At 49.6% G+C, this 20180-nt stretch overlaps 2 protein-coding genes across 4 annotated transcripts in view; one reads left to right on the top strand and one right to left on the bottom strand.

The window, feature by feature from the left end:
* Positions 1–18422, bottom strand: part of PPME1 (protein phosphatase methylesterase 1) — a 48422-nt gene extending 30000 nt beyond the window's left edge. Inside the window, exon 1 of the mRNA XM_075919586.2 lies at positions 18148–18422. Within this exon, the coding sequence (XP_075775701.1) occupies positions 18148–18245 (98 nt within the window). The 5' untranslated portion in view covers positions 18246–18422. The remainder of the gene's footprint in view (positions 1–18147) is intronic.
* Positions 18423–18556: 134 nt separating this feature from the next.
* C2CD3 (C2 domain containing 3 centriole elongation regulator) overlaps positions 18557–20180 on the top strand; it is an 84417-nt gene continuing 82793 nt past the window's right edge. For all 3 annotated transcript variants that reach the window (XM_075919584.2, XM_075919583.2, XM_075919585.2), the window contains exon 1: positions 18557–18714. In XM_075919584.2, the coding sequence (XP_075775699.2) occupies positions 18645–18714 (70 nt within the window). In that variant the 5' untranslated portion in view covers positions 18557–18644. The remainder of the gene's footprint in view (positions 18715–20180) is intronic.

Here is a 20180-nt window from a genome sequence, read left to right as displayed (position 1 = left end):
AATTAAGGAGAAAAAGAGATTTTTTAAGTACATTCAGAACAGAAGGAATCCTAACAATGGCACTGATCTATTATTAGATGGAAATTACACAATTATCAATAATGAAAAAAAGCAAAAGCATTCAATAAATGTGTCTGTTCTATATTTGGAAAAAAGTCCAGTGATGTATTTATTATGGGGATAGAACAACATTCCATTTCAATAGTAACTAAGACATGTGTCAAACTAAAAGAAATGGCCAAGGAGCTCTCTGGACTGTTAATGATCTTCTATAAGTCTTGGAACATTGGGGAAGTTCCAAAAGAAAAGTAATTTTATTTCAATATTTCAAAAGGATAAATAAGATGAGTTGAGTAATTGTAAATCTGTCAGCCAGCCATCAATTCTGGGCAAAATAATGGAACAGCTGTTATGGGACTCTTAATAAAGAATTAGAGGAGGATAATAAAATGAATATTAATCAACATGGGTGTACGGAAAACAGATACCATGGCAAGTAGATCTTGCCACGCTAACTTGAAATCAAAGAGAAGATTAAAGGGTGACAATTTATAAGTATCTAACAAGGAATATCAATTTGATAAGAGAGCTCCGTGCATCAATCTAGCTGACAGTGGCATAAAAAGATTCAACGACAAATCCTCTTGCTGGTGTTATACTGCTGATCAGACTAGAAGACCTGGTTAGATGACCCGAACAGCCCCCTTTGGCCTTATAATCTACAAAATCAGACAAATCACTAATTCTTGACTAATAAGTAGGGATGTTAGGGTATGTCTACACTACCACCCTAGTTCAAACTAGGGTGGTTAATGTAGGCAACCAGAGTTGCAAATGAAGCCCGGGATTTGAATTTCCCGGGCTTCATTTGCATGTTGCCGGGCGCCGCCATTTTTAAATGTCCGCTAGTGCTGACACTGTGCCCGCGGCTACACGCGGCACGAACTAGGTAGTTCGGATTAGGCTTCCTATTCCGAACTACCGTTACTCCTCGTGGAACGAGGTGTACAGATAGTTCGGAATAGGAAGCCTAATCCGAACTACTTAGTTCGTGCCGCATGTAGCCACGGGCACGGAGTCAGCACTAGCGGACATTTAAAAATGGTGGCACCCGGCAACATGCAAATGAAGCCCTGGAAATTCAAATCCTGGCCTTCATTTACAACTCCGGTTGCCTACATTAACCACCCTAGTTTGAACTAGGGTGGTAGTGTAGAAATACCCTTAGAGTGTAACTGTTTAACCGTTAAGCATCTGTTTAGCAGCTACACTCAGTCAACTCCCAGGGAAGCGGCTTCTCTGGGAGCAGGGCAGTGAAGCCTCCTCGCCAGGTAGGCAAGGGCTTCTGGCTCTGCTCCCAGGGAAGTGGCTTTGCTGCCACCGCGAAGCCTCCTCACCAGGAGCCAGGTGGGCATGGGCTGCCTGCTCCACCCCCAGAGCGGAGGCTTCACTGCCTGCAGCAGAGCCCGCAGCACGTGTAACCGAGTAGCCGCTAAGATTTTTAGCAAGATACACTGTTACCATAGTAATCAATTTTAGCACCCCTACTAATAAGGTTATTTTAGGAAGTTAACTTTATATTTCTGGGTTTTTTATATACCTAGAACTTCTAAATGCTATACTTTTTGAACAGCTTTAGGTCAAAAATGGGTTGTTTATTTTGACCCGTCTCTAATGCAGTGGTTCTCAAACTTTTTGACCTGTGGTCCACCTGGCTTAATGCAACCATTTGCGTGGGCCACCAGTTGCTAATGGAAACTCACCATTAGTTACATAATTGTGCCCAAGCCATTTTACTAGTGCTGCAGCTAGGGATGTAAGTGACTCATCCACTAGTTGACTATTCTATAAGCAGAAGCTTATTGGATAGTCGACTAGTCCCTCAACTAGTCGCTTTCCCCCCCTTGCTGCCTCTGAGACAGCAAGGGAGGGAGCAGGAGCCGGGGCTCGGGGAACAAGGTTAAGAGCCGGTTCCCTCCAGGAGCATCTCCGCAGGGAGTAGAGGGTAGCAGGGACCAGGTGAGAGCTGGGAATCAGCTGATTCCTGGTTCACACCCAGTCCCAAGACACTGCACCTCTGCAGCAGAGCTGGGAGCTAACCCCGCTGAAGCTCCCTGGCTTGTCGACTAGTTGATTAAACTAAATGTAACATCCCTAGCTGCAGTTAGGGAGAATGGTTTAATTTAAATTATTAACAGATTAAGCATTTTAATTGTCTCATGTTAGTTTATCAAACTTCATTTTAAATACAGTATTAATTTATGTCCAACAAAATTTCAATTTTTTTTATTTATGGTAAGCGTGGGGAACCTTTTTAGGATCTGGGCCACTGATCCAAAGAAAAATCAGTTGGGGACCACTCAAGTGACAAGCAAAAAAAACTCCAAACTCCCCCAAACCTCACAGATGTGGCCCCCAAATGAGATACCTCACTCCTCTGGTGCTCCAGCCCCATGGGGCAAGAGAAAGGGACAGGGAAGAATAAGGTTCAGGGCTTCTCATAGGCCAGATTTACTTTTCTGGGGTTCCAGGGTTAGTGGATGTGTGGATCCCCTTAGACACTAGAGTGGGGACAAAATTGAGGGGTTCGGTGTGTAGGACAGAGCTGCCAATAAGTGGGATAGGGATGGGGGTGCAGGATCTGGGCAAGAGAGTGCAAGGTCTCGGTGGGAGCTAAGGTGCAGAAGCAGGCTGGGAGTAGGGTGTCTGCCCGGGGGAAGGGGGCAGGACAAGAGAAGGTGTGAGAGCAAGCTGGGGTGCAGAGTCTTGGCAGAGGGAGAGGATGTGAGTGAGGGCGATTGGGGTGTGTGGCTCTGGGCATGAGGGGAGGTGCTTATCAGGCTTTGCACCCCTTGTTGTTCCAAAGCACTGACTCCCCACCCCCACCACTCCCCTTGGTGGGTCAATGGGAAAGCCTCTAGACAGCACATCACTGAGCTGCTGTTCCCCTAGCAAGGTAGGGAGGGGGAAGCTCAGCCTCCCCCCTCTCCCACACAGCAGAGAGCCTGTGCTGCCACTCGAGCCTCGCTATGCATCCTATGAAATAATAATTATAAATGTAGCATTTAATAAAATTTAAGGCAGACAACTTTAACAATTACGGTTGCAAAGAAAACCCTTTTGGAGTGACCTGATGCAGTACCATCTCCTGGACTCTGCAGACAAAAAGCAGAAATCGCTGGTCAGTGAGGATGGAGTGGGCAATCATTTTTGCGGGGGGTGGGGGGGAGGAGGCACTTAATGCATTTTGGTACTGGTCATGGGCTGGCTTCCCTCCTTCCCTGAAGGAGTGAAGCCTGGGGCAAGAGGGGTGGGGCTGGAGACTAGCTCTCCCCCAGAGTTGTCTGGGACTGGAGGTTTTGAATAAGAACACAGCGAAGGCCCTGCAGTTTCTGGCCCCATCGCTATCGCATTGCCTGGCAGCCACCCAGCGTTGCTGCAGCTATTTCAAGGGCTTGCTGTTCCAGCCCCTGCTGGGATAGCGCCATGACCAAGAGCCCTTTAAGCAGCCGCAGCAAGCCCGGGCAGCTTCCAGGCAACATGGTAGCAGCGGGGCTGGGGACTAAGAGTCCTTTAAATAGCAGCAATTTAAAGGGCTCATGGTCCTGCTGCTATTGCATCGCCTGGCAGCCACCTGGGGTTACTGTGGCTATTTAAAAGCAGCTCTCGCCCCTGCTGGGGTAGCACTGTGAGCATGAGCTGTGCGCCATTTAAACAGGATCCTGCTGTCTGAGCCACCGCCTGGAAATTTGGTGACATGGGCAGCAGGATATAAATAGAAAGCAGCCAGATGCAGTCCCTGGGCCAGATCTAAGAGTGAGGCGGGCTGGAACTGGCCTCTGGGCTGCCTCTTGCCCAGCCATGAGCTAGGATGAGTTCTCTCAAGCAGGGACGGTTGAAATCTACACACCTCTATTCAGTTTCATGGCTGCTATTTACAATCTATAAACAACATAACATTGGAACAAAACAGCCCAATGTTCCCTGTGTCTGCTTTGGAAAACAGAGCAGGGAGCTCTGGAACTTTTCATGAGGAAAGAGGACTTGAGAAATCAAGGTCAGGAGGACGGGATAAAGCTACTTCCTTCCCAACTCCAAACCTGCTGCAGGTAGCAATGAGAAGACAGTGCAATTTAAGCAAGCAAAAGAGAAAGTTTCTTTTTCCTTCCGTCCTTCTAATAATGAAGGAAGATGACTTATTTTTCCAGACACTTATTACCCAGAGGCTAAGAAGAGACTGAGCAGTTTAGGACTGGGCCTTTATTCACATGCACCTCACTGGAGGGACACATCTTTTGCAACAGCCTCTGACTGGGTGAGCTTTGGTAAATATTTCAGGCCCAGATTAAAAAATTGTTAATCTTTAGATAGCAATATTTTCCAAGGGAAGTAGTGGCAGTCCCACCATTTGAGACATTTAAAATACGATGGGACTATGTATCCAACAATCCTCTGTTAATAGGGAATTGGGAGTGAAAAAAGTAGATGTCCTACATGTTAATAGGCCCTTCCATCTTCAGATTAATCACTTTTATTTAAAAAAAAGTGAAGTCAAGATAATATTATAGCAAGAGGATGAGCAGATTAAGATGTGACACTGTGCTCTCTTAGTAGGAATGAGAATAAAGTATGAATTTTTTTTACAAGATGGCCAGTGCCTGCAGAAGACTGAAAAATATCTTATTTCAATCAAACACTTATGTGCTACACAGGGTAAAGTTGTATAATGAGATGGACCAAACAAGCACATTTTAACAAAATGGACTGCACAAAAGCAATGCAGAACATGCAGTAGGGAATTATCCTCCAATGATCTCTGAAGGCATACAGAATAGATAGAATCCAATAGGGCTTTTCCTCCTCTATTCCATTTTCCTTAGTGACATATCAAGCAGGCATACAAAAAACAGGAGCAAGGCCAACAATAGTTGTGATTTTGCACCTTTTCATGTTGAAACAGCATTTTCCTGGTCAAACAATTAAACTAAGATGGAGATTGACTAATTACAGTAAACTTCCGATAATCCGGCACCTTTAGGACCCAGGGGGTGCCAGATTATCAGAGATGCCGGACTATCCGAAGAGGGGGGCTGTGAGGGGTCTGGGATGGAGTGGGGGGGAATGCGCCCCTCGACGCTGCTGGACCAACCCGGAAGCACCCCAGCTGGGGAAGTCTGGGGCAGAGCAGCTGGGGTGCTGCCGGGTTGGTTCCACAGCGCTAAGGGACCAACCTGGCAGAACCCCAGCTGCTCTGCCCCAGGCATCCCCAAGTCAGCCGCTGCTGAAGCTGACCAGCGGCTGACTCTGGGAAACTGGGAGCAAAGCAGCTCCAATTGTCCGGCTGCCTGGAGCACTTCCGGGTTCCAGACTATCAGGAGTGCCGGACCATTGGACCACTGCCTCTTTCTGATAGAGGTAGCGGAGTGGGGGGGGGGGGAGCTAGTGTGTCAATTATCCGATAAACATTTGCTTACTGGCGAGTTGACTAATTGTTCACATCCATAAGTCCTGAATCAGGGGGCGTGGCAGGGAGTTCTGGTCCCAGAGGCCAGGGAGCTCCAGCCCAGCTGTGGCAAGGAAGCTCTGGGCTCCACAGCAGCCAGGGAGCTCTGGCCCTGGCCACAGAGCTCCGCCACGAGCCTCAGCCCCACGTGCGGAGCCAGGCAGCTGTGAAGCTCCCTGGCCACCACTGGGGCCAGAGCGCCACAGCTGCCTAGCGTCACGGCCAGGGTTGGAGGGCCGGGGCTGGAGCTCCCTGGCTGCTGGGGCCAGAACGGGACCGGAACTCCACAGCCGGGGAACTCCAGCCCCAGCAGCAGCAGCCAGGGAGCTCTGGCCCTGGCCCTCCAGCCCCGGTGTTGGCTGTAGAGCTCTGGTCCCAGCCGTGGAGCCAGGTGGCTGCAGAGCTCTGGCCCCAGTAGCAGCTGAGCTGGTGGCAGCTAGAAAGTCCTGGGGGGCTGATGCGGCAGCAGCAGAGCTGGGCTGGAGCCCTGGCCCAGGGCAGTGGGACAGGACAGGCCATTAAGGGAGGTACTTCCCATGGTCCATAAATCCCCTCTTTTGGGACCAGTCAGGTCACAAGGTGCTGGACCAGAGGGTTCCAACCTAAACTATATATTTGAGAGAGTTTGCCTGTCTGTTCAAGAATGCCTCCTAAACAGTAAGAGCTAGAACCACCACATTTGGTATACCACTTCCTCTTAGCATAACTTAAAGAAAGGTAAGGGTTTGATGGTGCCAGGAAATCAGGATGTGTCTGGAATGGGATTGCTTCTCATAAAACCATACAGAAAAGAGAATCATGATGCAGGAGAAAGGGGGTGGCTGAGGGCACCTCCCCTCCCCCATCCAGGACTGCCCCAGAGCTAAGCCCCCCATCCTCCCAGGTGCTCTTTAAGGAGGCAAGTGGGAGGGGGACACACAGGAATATTGCTGGCTGTTTCATCAGGGAGCAAGGGGAAAGTGCAGTTTGCTGCATTCCTCACTCTGGCTGGGGAGCGCAGGGAGTAGACAAACCTGGATTGGCCCCAGCCAGGGGACATACACCCGGAGCTGCAGTGGCCATGAAGAGACACTTCTCACCTGGCCCCAGCTGCTGCGGAGAGAGGGGGCTTTTTGAGAAATTGTAGGATACATAGGGCAGGATGCAGCCTGCCTAGGGCTTTGATCCAGCCTGCGAGGCAGTTCCAGGCCCCCGCCCCCTAGCGCGTTGCCTGGGAGCCGGAGACGAGTGAGCCCTTTCAACTGCTTCTATTTAAAGGGCTCGCGTCCTCCCTGTGTCTTGCCTAGCAGCCGCGGGGAAGACGCGAGCCCTTTAAATAGAAGCAGTTGAAAGGGCTCACAAGTCTCTGGCTCCATAGCAACGCGCTGGTGGCACTGTGCTACGAACCCTTTTAACTGCTTCTACTTAAAGGGCTCGCAGCTTCCCCACGCCTGTCGGGCAACGAGTTGCCTGACAACCACCGGGAACACAAGAGTCCTTTAAATAGAAACAGTTAAAAGGGCTCGCAGCTCCTGGTGCCTCTATCCCATTGCTAGGGAGCCCGGATGTGCGAGCCTTTTTAACATCTTCTATTTAAAGGGCTCATGCCTGCTGGGTGGCTGCCAGGCAACAGATTAGCCGAGGGGCCTGGAGCTGCAAGCCATGTTATGTGAATTCTAAGCCTCCACCCCAGTCACCTCTGGGAGGACACTTGCCCCCAGCACCCTCCCCTCTGCTCCAGGTCCATTCCAGGCCAAGCATAGCTGCTAGTAAGATAGCTCTCAACCCCGCCCCCTCCAAGGACCCGCCCCTTCTGCCCAAGGCCACTTTTGAAATTTGTGAAGTGGCCCCACCCTTCAAAAATTAATGCCGCCGCCCCCCGCCTCCCCCCCATCTCCAGTCAAATGCTGTTGTAACAAAAGATGGCAAATGGTGCTGGGTACAGTTTGATTCAATTACTAAAAAGGATGTGACAGATCCATGCTTTCGGTATTAAACTTGCTACCAAATAACTGATCTGAGTATTCAGTGAATACTTAAAACGCAAATAGTGGCAGGAGCTAGCACAAGGGTCAGTCTCTGGAAGAAGCTACTTAGCAGATAGAGACGCAATACACTCAAAGATGGAGGGGGAGGGGAAAAACAAACAAACATGCACATTTAACAGCTCTGTTAAAGCCAGCCAGTATTATTCTGCAGCAGCCACTGTAACCATTCTCTTTAAATACTAATACTAGCATTGCTCATAAATTGAAGTACAGCGCAAAGATCCATTTCCTTTCCCCACCACTCTGATTTTCCCTTAGCACAAAAGGCGGCATCTGGCCCCTCAGCCGGTTTAATCCGTTCCTCGAGAGCTCCGGCTGTGCAGCGGGATACGGGGCTTGCCCTGCTCCATGCATGCTGTGGCACCGCATGGCTCCAGGAAGCAACAGTATGTCCCCTTTCCAGCAAGCTCCTACATGTAGGGGCAGCCAGAGGGCTCCATGCACTGCCCACCTTATCCACAGGGTCCAACCCGACAGCTCCCTTGGGCCAGAGTTCCTCTCCCTCTCCCCCTCCCCCATGCACTCCAAACTCCTGCCCCAGCCCAAAGTTCCCTCCCATCCTCCAAATCCTTCAGTCCTAGCCTGGAGTCCCTTCCTGCACCCTGAACTCCTCATTCTGGCCCCACTCCAGAGCCTGCATCTCCAGCTGGAGCCCTCATTCCAACCCCAATTTCGAGAGCATTCATGGTCCTCCATATAATTTCCATACCCTGATGTGGCCCTCAGACCAAAAGGCTTGCCCACCACTGCTTTGGCATATGCTATTCTCTATGCTTATCAGGGAGCCATCATGTTGGAAGACAGCACAGCAATACAAGCAAACTATTTCTCGACTGTTCTCTTAGAGTGTGTTTAGACAGCACCTTTCTGTAGAAATAAGCTACACAATTTGCGCTATGCAAATTGCAGAGCCTATTCCGAGTCTAGGTCGAAAGAGCTTAGTTTGATATTTTGCGCTATGTAAACAGCACCGAATTTCAAAATAAGGTACTATTCCGACAAATCTCTTAATCTTTCAGGAAATAGCAGGCGCTTTTAAAGACATGACGTTGCTATTTCGGGATACTTCCAGTATCCTGAAATAACGAAACATTCTAGATGTGCCCTTAGTCTCCCTGAACTCAAATATACTGTAACATGACATTACATACATCCTACTGAGACTAGGGATGTAATAGTGGTGTCGATTAACCAATAAGAAAAAGCTTATAGATTAATGCAATAAACTACACGCATTTCCCTCCCCACCAGTAAATTTTTTAGCAGACCGGCCAGCAGCCCGACTCAGTCCCAGCTTGCACTAGGTCTGAGACCTACCCCTGCTGTGACTCTGCATTTAAAGTGTATTAGGAGCCAAGTGGGCAGAGAGTCTGGCTCAGTTCTGGCTCACACCAGATCCGGGAGCTCAGATTCCCCCTGGACAGGGTCTGTTGCCACCCTGCACTGTATCAGTTTTTAAACTCTGTATCAGTTTTTAAACTGGCTCCCCTCGCAGGCCAGCTGCTGCCTCTGATATTGAGGCAGTAGCACGGAATAGCAGGGGGCTTCTTGAGAGTGGGGCCAGATTGCACTGGCTGCCGGCCCCACGCCCACGGACTATAGAATAGTCGAGTAATCAATAAGAATTAATGCAATTAATTGATTATTCAATTAACTGATATTTAAGATCCCTGAGACACTTCATAAAAAGACTTTACTGTCCTAGATAAAGTAGTAATAATTCCTCATCACCTAAGAAATCATCAGTACAAATGGCAGCAACAACTCTCTTCCCAAGATGGATAACATCTGCATTAAGGAAGTTTGAGGGTGTTATAAAGAAAGAATACCAACCCGAATGTAAAGAGTGCCTGGTTTAGAAATCTCATTTCCCTCCTAAATCGTTTTTCTATTTGCTTGGAGTGATCCAAGTCGCTCCACTTCTACCTCCCATGATCTGCTCTAAGACGCCTCAGAACCCAACAGACTGTGTGACTGATGATAGGCCCTACTCAAGGGGAGCAACACAGAGGGGTTATTTGGAGGAAATCGGTCTGCTAACATTTTAAGATAAAGTCCAACCAGATTCCACCTGGCCTAGTCCCAAGTCTGAAAAAATTAAAGCCAACTCTTTTTCAAGTGAACAGATGTATGAACATAATGGGAAAAGGTATCAACTAAAAAAATAAAATCATATGCCTGTCAATTTTTTTACCCATTTTTGTTCCAAGTAATAGCTAAGATTACTATATAAAAAAAGAAAGATTAGAGGAAAACAAGTTTTAGTTTTGTTTTACATAAAGCATGTGCAAAGAAGTGTAGTTGTAGCCATGTCAGTCCCAGGATATTAGAGAAACAAGGTGGGTGAGGTAATATCATGGAATCATAGAAATATAAGGCTGGAAAGGATCTCAAGTCCAGCCCTTGCGCTGAGGCGTATTTTTATTTATAGACAGTTTTACTCTCGCCCTGGATGGTCAGTCATTTTCCCCTTGTTTGTGTGGGCCTTTCACATAGCAACAGGAGCCAGAAAAACACCTCATAACAAATGGTGACTGAGGAACCTGAAGAATTGGCAGGGGCTGTTATGAACAGGTCAATAACTATACATATTTTATAGCTTCAGGTGTTTACTGTTCCATTAACTAGAGCAGACACAGAGGTGATTTGAAAGCTCTTTGAAGATGGGAAGTGCTATGTAAGTGCTCAGCAGCATTATGACTAAGAAGCACTTCAATTCTATATCATCCAATTGCAAAACTTAAACAGGAACAAACAGCATGTATTTTCAATCCATCTCACATCACTAGAGGTATTCATTCGTTACAGGTTAACAGGGATCAAAACCGAAGTAAGGGAAGCAAGAAACGCTGATACATGCCAACATGACATCAACTAGACTAGAATAAGAAGCTAGTAGAACTTCCTAGGCTTTCCTTTTGTGTATTGTTCCAGAACAAGGAGAAACAAAAGGGTAAAAAAACTGGATATTCAGGAAACTTGTCCTGATGCGAAGGATACAGCACACAACATACCACCATTTTGCAGAAGTATTCAAGAAAATTGGTATCTAATGAAATTGTAGACACTGCTGTGTAGGCTGAAAGGCCCCATGACATCAAACACAGATCACCCTATGGATGGAGGGAACAGTTTCTGAATATTATGTTCATTAGATAAACATTTTGGAACCAACTGCCTACAGCAACCACAGGACAGAAGGGATAGTGGCAGCACAACAGACTAACACTGGATTACAAACTGATTTCTGCCCTGCATTTAACACAGACTTAACATCAGAAAAATATCACACACAAATATTTTATTTAAATATCAAGTGTTACAGATCTCCTAATTAACTGTTAAAGTAGGATGACAGCACTAAACACTTTCCGTGTATAAATATCTCAGAGCCACTACTTAACATTTGCTTATAGTTCCATAGGTTTCAGAGGGGTAGCCGTGCGTGCAATGCTTTAAGGGAAAGAATTAAGACCAGCTCCCTGATATATTGTAAGCACTTTATAGACCCAATACAAAGTCCTCAGTCCTTTCAACTTCTACCGTAGAATGGTACAAGATAAGACTCTTAAGTTTATTTAATGTAAATACAAGAGAGATGATTGACAAGAGATGGGAAGATTTAATAAAATAAGACTGAATGAGCCTCTTCTCAAGTGTGGGCATGTTAGGGTATTCTTTTAAAAACACAAATTACCATAATTAATCTAAATAAAAGGTTGGTGGAGAAACAGGTTTAAATATTATAAACATTCATCTGCTGAAAATCTCTATGAAGCAGGCAAACTTCTCCATTTTACACATGGGGAATTTGGTGGTAAAGGGACTTACTCAAGGGTCTTACAACTCAGTGGCATGTCAGAGAATAGAACCCAGCAATCTTGATCGCTAGCTAGGCGACACAGAGCTGTCAAAGCCTGAGCTCTCCAGACAGATACCCACCCTCTGATAAGTCACCCAGTCCTGCTCGTTTTATTAAAACTTCTTGGCAAAAAGATTTCACAGCAGATACATACAAAAGCTTCTCTAATAGATGGACTTTTACTTAGTAAAGCTGTGGCATTTTTTAATTCACTCCACTGTGCTTATGTACTGCAGTAGAGCGTTTGATATGAACACCTATTGCTCAATGTCCAAAGACCTCCATAGTAAATAAAAAAATGTACTATAGATTTTTTGACATCTCTCATGTCTATTTCTGTGCAAAGTACATTGTAATTCTTAACTCTAATCCTTCCTTGCTTTAGCTCCAAAGGCATGTCCTTCAATACAGGCAGTCCCTGACTTACGCGGATCCGACTTATGTCGGATCCACACTTACGAACGGGGCTTTTCTCGCCCCGGAGCTCACGGGCTGCGGGTCGCCACCCGTGACCTCCGGGGCGAGAAAAGCTTCTCCCGGTCTCCCTGGTCTGCTGGGGGGGGGTCCAGCAGCTTTGCTGGACCCCTCCCCAGCAGACCAGGGAGACAGGAGCAAAGCCGCATAGGCGGCATCCCGCCGCCTGTGCGGCTTTGCTCGGGGGCAAAGGAGCAAAGCCACACGGGCGGCAGGGTCCCTCCGCCTGTGCAGCTTTGCTCGGGTCTCCCTGGTCTGCTAGTGCACACCCCCCCCCTCCAGCAGACCAGGCTTTTGTTGCGGGACGCCTCGAGTAGAGCAGCTGGGGTGCTGCTGGGTTGGTCCTGTGGGAACCTAACGGGCAGCGCCCCAGCTGTTCTGTCCCAGGCTCCAGATTCAGCAGCTGTTGAAACTGATCAGGCTGATTCCAGGAAGCTGGGGGCAGAGCAACTCTGCCTCCGGCTTCCTGTAGTCAGCCCCTGGTCAGTTTCGGTGGCAGCAGCTGAATCTGGAGCCAGTTCCAACTTACATACAAATTCAACTTAAGAACAAACCTATAGTCCCTATCTTGTACGTAACCCAGGTACTGCCTGTACTTCAATGCCATTAAGTTTTAAAAATATATATTAACAAGGAATATTTATTTGAAACATTTAAAACACTCTCAATCTTAATTACAGGTTGGACCTCTTTGGTCTGGCACCCATGGGACCTGAGGAGTCCAAAAAAGGGAGTTTGCCAGACCAGAGGACGTCAGGCCCCTGGGTTCTCCTGAGGTTCCCCTCCTGGGCACCACCAGGCCAATGTGCTGCCCGTGGGACTCTGTCCCTGGCCTCCCAACCCTCCCAATGGGTGGGGCAGCACCCATTCTTGTGGCTTTATTTCCGGCTACCTGGTCCTGCAGGCTGCCAGCCGGACTCTGCTACTGGCCGCTGGCCCCGAGGGCTGCCAGCCAAGTTTTCTGCCCCCAGGCCACTGGCTCTGCTCCCAGCTGCTCTCAACCTCTTGTCTAGAGCAGTGTCTCTCAAAATGGTCTGCAGACCCACTACGAGAAAGCTGCTAACTGGCCACTCCCATTTATTTATTTATTGGCTCTGCAGCCACCGTGCCTCGCGGCTCCCACTGGCTGCGGTTCACCATTTGCAGCCAAAGGGAAGTGCTGTGGACTGGGCCACTGCTTCCAGCAGCTTCCCTTGGCCGCAAATGGCAAATCACAGCTAATGAGAGCCATGAGGCTCCGTGGCTGCTGAGCTAGTAAATAAACAGGAGCGATCATTTAGCAGCTCTCAGGTAGGTCCATAGACCACTTTGAGAAACACTGGTCATGGGGCTTGCTGGTTGCCAGATCAGAGAGCCCAGGACCAGAGACGCTTAACCTGTACTAGGGTTAAGAAAAGGGTATTTCACTAAATGAGTAGTTGATAGAATTTATATCGACTACACGATTAGTTGATAAGTGAAGGAGCTCAGTCCTGGCTCACGCGGTCCAGGAGCTACCCCCACTGTGGCTCTGCAGTTTAAATGTAGAAAGAGCTGGGCGGACAGGCAGCCTGGCTCTTACTACATTTAAAATGCAGAGTCGCAGCGAGCGAAGCTCCCGGACCTGGTACAAGCCAGGACTGAGCTCACGCTGGGTCCAGCAGCCCCTGTCCGCAGGAGGTCCCAGAGGGGAGCTGGGACCTCCTGCAGACAGGGGCTGCTGTTGGAGCAGCCTCTGCCTGTGGCGAACCTGGGCCCACCCCAGGCAGAGGCTGCTCTATTTCATGTCACCCTCCCCTGTTCCCACAGCCTGCTCCATCTGACAGAGGCAGCAATGCAGAGGGAGGGCAGACAGCACCACAGAGACAGTGCTGGGGGGAGCTGGTTCCTGCTTCCTTGCCCTGTGCTGCCTCTGATACAGAGGCAGCAAGGTGTGGGGGAAATGCGAATAGTCAACTACTCGCATACATCCCTAACCTATACTTCAAATTGTATTGCCTAGCATTCATTTACATAGAATGGAATAAATCTAAAGTTAGAGCGCTATTTAGAACTATAGGGAAAGTTTCTGTATAGATAAACATACAAAAATTCTAATGTTCTAATTTATCCACTGAAATATTCCTCTCACATGCAGACACCAAAAAAATTTGACTCACATCACAGAGGACCTGTCTGCAAAATTTAATTTTGCAAGTTATCTGATCTCATGCTTCAGGGTAAAGCTGATTTCCTATATTTGTCTGATAGGATATTTCACCCAATAAATGGCCTTGCACCTCACAGAATCAGGCATTGAGCATATGCCCTCAACACATACTGAAGTCAACATAAGTTGATGATGCTAACACTTCACAGGATTCAGCCCCAAATGTATTACAGGAGTAGGTGTTACCTTCTTCTGAACCATCAGCTGTTAATCACCACCCCAAATGAGATGCCTTTTTTGCTGATCTATTTCAGTTTGGCAAATCTTACACTCCTAAAGGCCAGTGGTTTGTTTTTCATCAAATTTAATAACCTTAAGTTAGCAACAATTTTTCCTCCTGCTTGAGATGATATATGCCAGCTCCTGCAAAGGACATTTTTATAGCATAGTTTAAGTTTCTAAAAATATACCAGGATTTGGCAGCACTAGATAGGAGTTGCAGCAGTACAGACCTCCTTGTAACAAGTTTCATTCAACAGTTATGCTGTTACTATTGGAGACGAGTAAAAGTTGCTTAGAAATATCTAATGCACATCAGGGTGAAGGGCCTTTCTGTTCACCTGACAAGTGTATGAAAAGGTAGAGAGTCTATCTCCTGTACTTATAAACAGTCCATCATCACAATATCTGGATTGCAAGATTGAGCATCACTACAAGTTTCATCCTTTGCACCTCCCTTATTAACTACCATAACATATCTTTGTAACAGAATTTAATTTTACTCTTAATATCCAAATTCAAAAATACAGGTGCAGAAGAAGCTGAAGTTGCAGTGGGTCATCATTAAGTAATGGTTAGATCCAGAGTTTTCAGGACCTCTATTTTATATTTATGACTGACATTCACTCACTGTAAGACCACAGGCCAATCATTTAACTTCACTCTGCTATGGTTCCTCCATATGTAAAACTTGGGATAATGATACTTTCTATCTGCATAAAGCATGGCAAGCTCTTTAGAGAAAAGAAGTAGAGAAGTACCATATATTATTTCTCATTCTCTATTTCACTCTGCATCAATATTTTCAATCTGGATTTTGTGCCACCATTTCAAATTCCAACTAAATTCATCCTTAGCCTAAATGTAGGCAACATGCACTCTCTTTGGTTTGAAAGTGAATCTGAGCCAGTAATGACCACATCTGAACATATTACCTGTCCATAAGCCTTTTACTTTTCCATTAATCTCTGTCATTGTTACCAACACCATCCTCCCCAGCATGCAGAGCCAGTCTCTGGTGCCTCATATTCAGGTCCCAGCCAAATTCTGCTGCTTTACTTTACAACATCTCCACATACTGGCCTGTCCTCTGAGCCTGTGCCCTGGCATGATTATTGCTAATCTAGAACCCTACTGTCAAGATGACATTCCTCTCAGAATGTTATAAGCATGTCCTTAACTTGGACACCTCCTTTTCTTCCATATAAAAGCTCAAGATTTTTCCTCTCACATTTAAAAGTGCCCTTAATTCCAGCCTATCATCTCCCTTTTACCATCTCTATTACTATGCTCCTGCCAAGAGTCTTTCCTAACCATTTCCTTTCTTTCATCTCTCCTCCATCTGGAAGAGCCTCACAAAAAACATTAGCCACTCTTTCTCTCTCAGGGCACATCTACACTACAGCAGCAGAGCTGCAGCTCCATAGGGTAGACACTTCCAGTGTCAATGAAAGGTTTTTCAATTCACATAGGTAATCGAGCTAAGCTGACAGAAGAATTCTGTTGAGCTAACTGCATCTAGCTGAACCATAGCACTTGGGAATAAATTTTTCATCTCCATGAGTCATGGAGCAAGGCTGCTCTAAATTTTAAGTGTTGACTAGGGCTTAGCTCTCATCTCTGTCTCTATATTAAAAAGCTTTTCCTGCAGGACGACAGACTGACATCATCATGTCACTCTGTGCCCAGCCTGCCTCCTCCCTCTCTCCCCCATATCCCAGCTTGAGCCCGACCTCACTGCTTCCCCATGCCACTTGGAATTGCTATTTTAAACCAAGCCCCTACTCCCCTTTCTCCACCCTCACCCCACAGGGCTTTCAATGCCAAGAAACATGGCACAGTAGCCAGCAGACCCCACATGGCAGCCATGACAGCCCAAGTCCGGGGGGGGGGGGGGTCGCGGGTGGAGAGAGAAGAGAGACAGCAGCCAGGGACAAGCATTAGGAGAGGGGCTCCCAGTCAGGCTTGAGTGCCAGAAGCAGGCTCGAGGGTCTCCCTGCCCCCAGGCTCTTGGGGAGCCCGAGTAAGGTGCCTGACTGCCTGAACTCCAGATGCCCCACAGAGACTTACCCCCTCCCCAGCAGCTGCACTTACCACAGCTGTCAGAGCACCCCCCGAGCCACCACACAAACCTGTCTGCTCCTCCTTTCTGCTCCCGGCGGGTACCTACGCAGCCCTGGGCTCTTCAGGCAGGGGTCGGACAGTGAGCAGCACAGGCAGGACCACACAGGGGAGAGGTCGGAACAGCAGCCCACGTGTGGCAGCTTGCCCCACCATAAGAGGCTGCAGTGCCCCGGAGCTTCGTGTGCACACGGCACTACCTATGCTTCACTATGCCCCACGCAGGGCAGGCAGCCAATCCTGCGCCTCCCCAGCTGCTGGGACTACAGCTGGGCCTAGCGCACCATGCGGCCAGGAGAGGGAGGGTTAGAGTTGGGGGAGGGAGAAGTGACCCAGGCTGGTGGGGGAAGGAGAAGGCACCCAGGCCGGTGGGGGTGGAAGGGGAGAAGGGCGAAGGGACCTGGGCTGGCACGGCAGCAGCCCAGTCCTCCTTGGTGCCTGGGGGCACAGTCCCCTACTAATACATTTAAATTTGTTTATAAAGCTGATACCCGTTTGCTCTGCATTGTGCTATCCCGGGTGGCAGATTGCTCAGCAAGGACTTACTTGCCTGGCAGAGTTCAACTACCACCCAGCTTCACATATTAGTACTGGTTCATCTAATTTTCTTCATGTCAACAGGCAGATGGCCTGATAAGCCAGGTCCATAAACATCTCATAGACATTTGTGAATATCCTTATTCAAGACTGAATTTCCAACAAAAACTATCATAATTATTAGTGTCAAGTTACCCTCTAGTGAAACTGTTCAATCTGCTGAAACACATCTCAAGTTAATATGTTAAATTCCTCTCCCATACCTGATGTCAATGTCCCAAATGTCCCCTTGCACACAACTGGCACCCTTGCCTGTCCTGTCAATCCCTATCCACCCTACAAGGGAAATCTTCGCCTCCTTCTGCCAATCCCCATTACCGCTGCACAACCAGCATCCTCCCACCTGCAACAACTCTCTCCTCACCCCACAACAGAGACCCTCACCTCCTCGGCCAGTCTCCCTCAAAGTACAAAATTAAAGTCTGTGTGCCTGTCGCCCTGTTAAAAAAGGCCCCAACCAGCAAATTAAAAAAGACTTGCAACACGAGGACATAAGGTTCCAAAATGTAAAGCTCCTCTGCCCACCCCACCACAAGAGGCACCCCTCGCCTCCTCTGCCCACCCCCTCCGCCCACCGCTACAGGCTCCCCTGCCTCCTCTTCCCATCCCCCCCAACAACCCCCGCCCAACAGGCGCCCCCGCCTCCTCTGCCCATCCCCCCAGCAACCCTCGCAACAGGCTCCCCCGCCTCCTCTGCCCATCCCCCCAGCAACCCTCGCAACAGGCTCCCCTGCCCTCCTCTGCCCATCCCCCCAGCACCCCCCGCCCAACAGGCTCCCCCGCCTCCTCTGCCCATCCCCCCAGCAACCCCCGCCCAACAGGCTCCCCCGCCTCCTCTGCCCATCCCCCCAACAACCCCCGCCCAACAGGCTCCCCCGCCTCCTCTGCCCTCCCCCCAGCACCCTCCCCCCAGCAACAGGCTCCCCCGCCTCCTCTGCCCATCCCCTCGCCCCCCGCAACAGGCGCCCCCGCCTCCTCTGCTGGTCTCCAACTTCCCAGTGGTAAAATGCCCGTCTCCCCCCAACCCCCGCCCCTCCCGCCCCGGGATCAGTGACCTAGACTCAGCCCGCCCCCGTCTCCAGCCGGCTCTGCCAGCCCCGGACAGGGACCCTCCCCGCCGGGGGGGCCAGCGCCGCCTGCCCGCTCCCCCACCTACCCCATGCGCATCTTGGATCCCGACTGGCCGCCCCCGCCGGGCACAGCGGGCCGTGGGGGCAGGCGGCCCAGGTGCAGATGCTTCTCCAGGGTCGACATGATGGGAAGACGTCGAGACACAAGGGCAGGTATCACCCCGCCGAGCCAGCAGCGGCTACCCCCACCCACCGGCGCCGGAAGTGCCTGCTGCCACGCCCCACTGCACCACGGGAAACGGAGTCCGCCCCCGGCTAAGGCTCATGCCGGGGAGCGCCTCTCCTGCCGGAAGTGCCCGTCCTCGCGCGATCTTCTTTAGCCGGAAGCGGGGCCGCAGCGCCCCCTGGGGATTGTTGTTCTTACCGCCGGGCTGTGCGCTTGCGCGGCTCTGCTTGCGGCTCGGAGACTCTCCCGCCCTGTCCCAGCGGGCCCCGCGGCGGGCTGAGGCGGCGGCGGCGGTTGCCGGGCAGCGGCGGTAGCTGCGGGCCGCGCCTGGCGCGGGGGAGCGGCTGGGGGGGAGGGATGAAGCAGAAGAGGCCCAAGGGCCCCGCTCCCAGGGTGGGAGGCGGCGGGGCCGCCCGCAAGAGGAGAGGTCAGAACCCTGCGCGGGGGCAGCAGCTGCCGGGGGGTGGCCCCCGGGGGCGGGGGCGGTAGCCGGGGAGGCGGTGCCCCGTGGCGCAGCGGGCCCCCGAGCAGTGGGTGCTCCGGGCCCCGTAAGAGCGGGCAGATCTTGTGATGGGCATCTGAAGGGGGGGGCAGCACCCTGCGCGCTGTGGAGGGTCGCGATTCTGGGGGCCAGCACCTTGGGCGCTCTGCGGGGGGTGGCAGGTACATGGCGGCCTGTGTGGATTATAATGTGGGGCGGTGCAGCAGAGGGCTGGGAGTTGCCATATGGGTCTTGGTGGGTACTTACAACCATATCGGCAATAGGGAGTAACACTGCTGGCGCAACACGTACCCCGAGGGCACATTGGAGTCGGGAGAGGCTATAGGCGTGGAGATGTAGAAGAGATCTGCAGTTTGTCCATCAATCGCCCTAGGAGGCCTTTCACTGAAGGGTAGGGGGGCGTGTTGCAGAGTGGTGCTGGGCAGACAAGTTGTAACATCACCACTTTCCGATTTTCATTGTGGCTTAGGGTTGGTTTTGCACAGCCACAGTCTCAGCGGTGGTGTGAATGTGTATTCATAGAATAATAGGACTGGAAGGGACCTCGAGAGGTCATCGAGTCCAGCCCCCCGCCCTCAAGGCAGGACCAAGCTCCGTCTACACCATCCCTGACAGATGTCTATCTAACCTGTTCTTAAATATCTCCAGAGAGGGAGATTCCACCACCTCCCTTGGCAATTTATTCCAATATTTGACCACCCTGACAGTTAGGAATTTTTTCCTAATGTCCAATCTAAACCTCCCCTGCTGCACTTTAAGCCCATTACTCCTTGTCCTGTCCTCAGAAACCAAGAGGAACAAATTTTCTCCTTCCTCCTTGTGACACCCTTTTAGATATTTGAAAACTGCTATCATGACCCCCCTTAATCTTCTTTTTTCCAAACTAAACAAGCCCAGTTCATGAAGCCTGGCTTCATAGGTCATGTTCTCTAAACCTTTAATCATTCTTGTCGCTCTTCTCTGTACCCTTTCCAATTTCTCCACATCTTTCTTGAAATGTGGCGCCCAGAACTGGACGCAGTACTCCAACTGAAGCCTAACTAGTGCAGAGTAGAGCGGCAGAATGACTTCACAAGTTTTGCTTACAACACACCTGTTGATACAACCTAGAATCATATTTGCTTTTTTTGCAACAGCATCACACTGTTGACTCATATTCAACTTGTGGTCCACTATGACCCCTAGATCCCTTTCCGCCATGCTCCTTCCTAGACAGTCACTTCCCGTCTTGTATGTATGGAACTGATTGTTCCTTCCTAAGTGGAGCACTTTGCATTTCTCTTTATTAAACCTCATCCTGTTTACCTCTGACCATTTCTCTAACTTGCTAAGGTCATTTTGAATTATGTCCCTATCCTCCAAAGAAGTTGCAACCCCACCCAGTTTGGTAT

Source organism: Pelodiscus sinensis, chromosome 1, assembly GCF_052426305.1.
Source record: "Pelodiscus sinensis isolate ZL-2025 chromosome 1, ASM5242630v1, whole genome shotgun sequence".
Lineage (NCBI taxonomy): Eukaryota > Metazoa > Chordata > Testudines > Trionychidae > Pelodiscus > Pelodiscus sinensis.
Note: the sequence above shows the minus strand (reverse complement) of the source record. Positions and strands in the feature narration are given on the sequence as shown.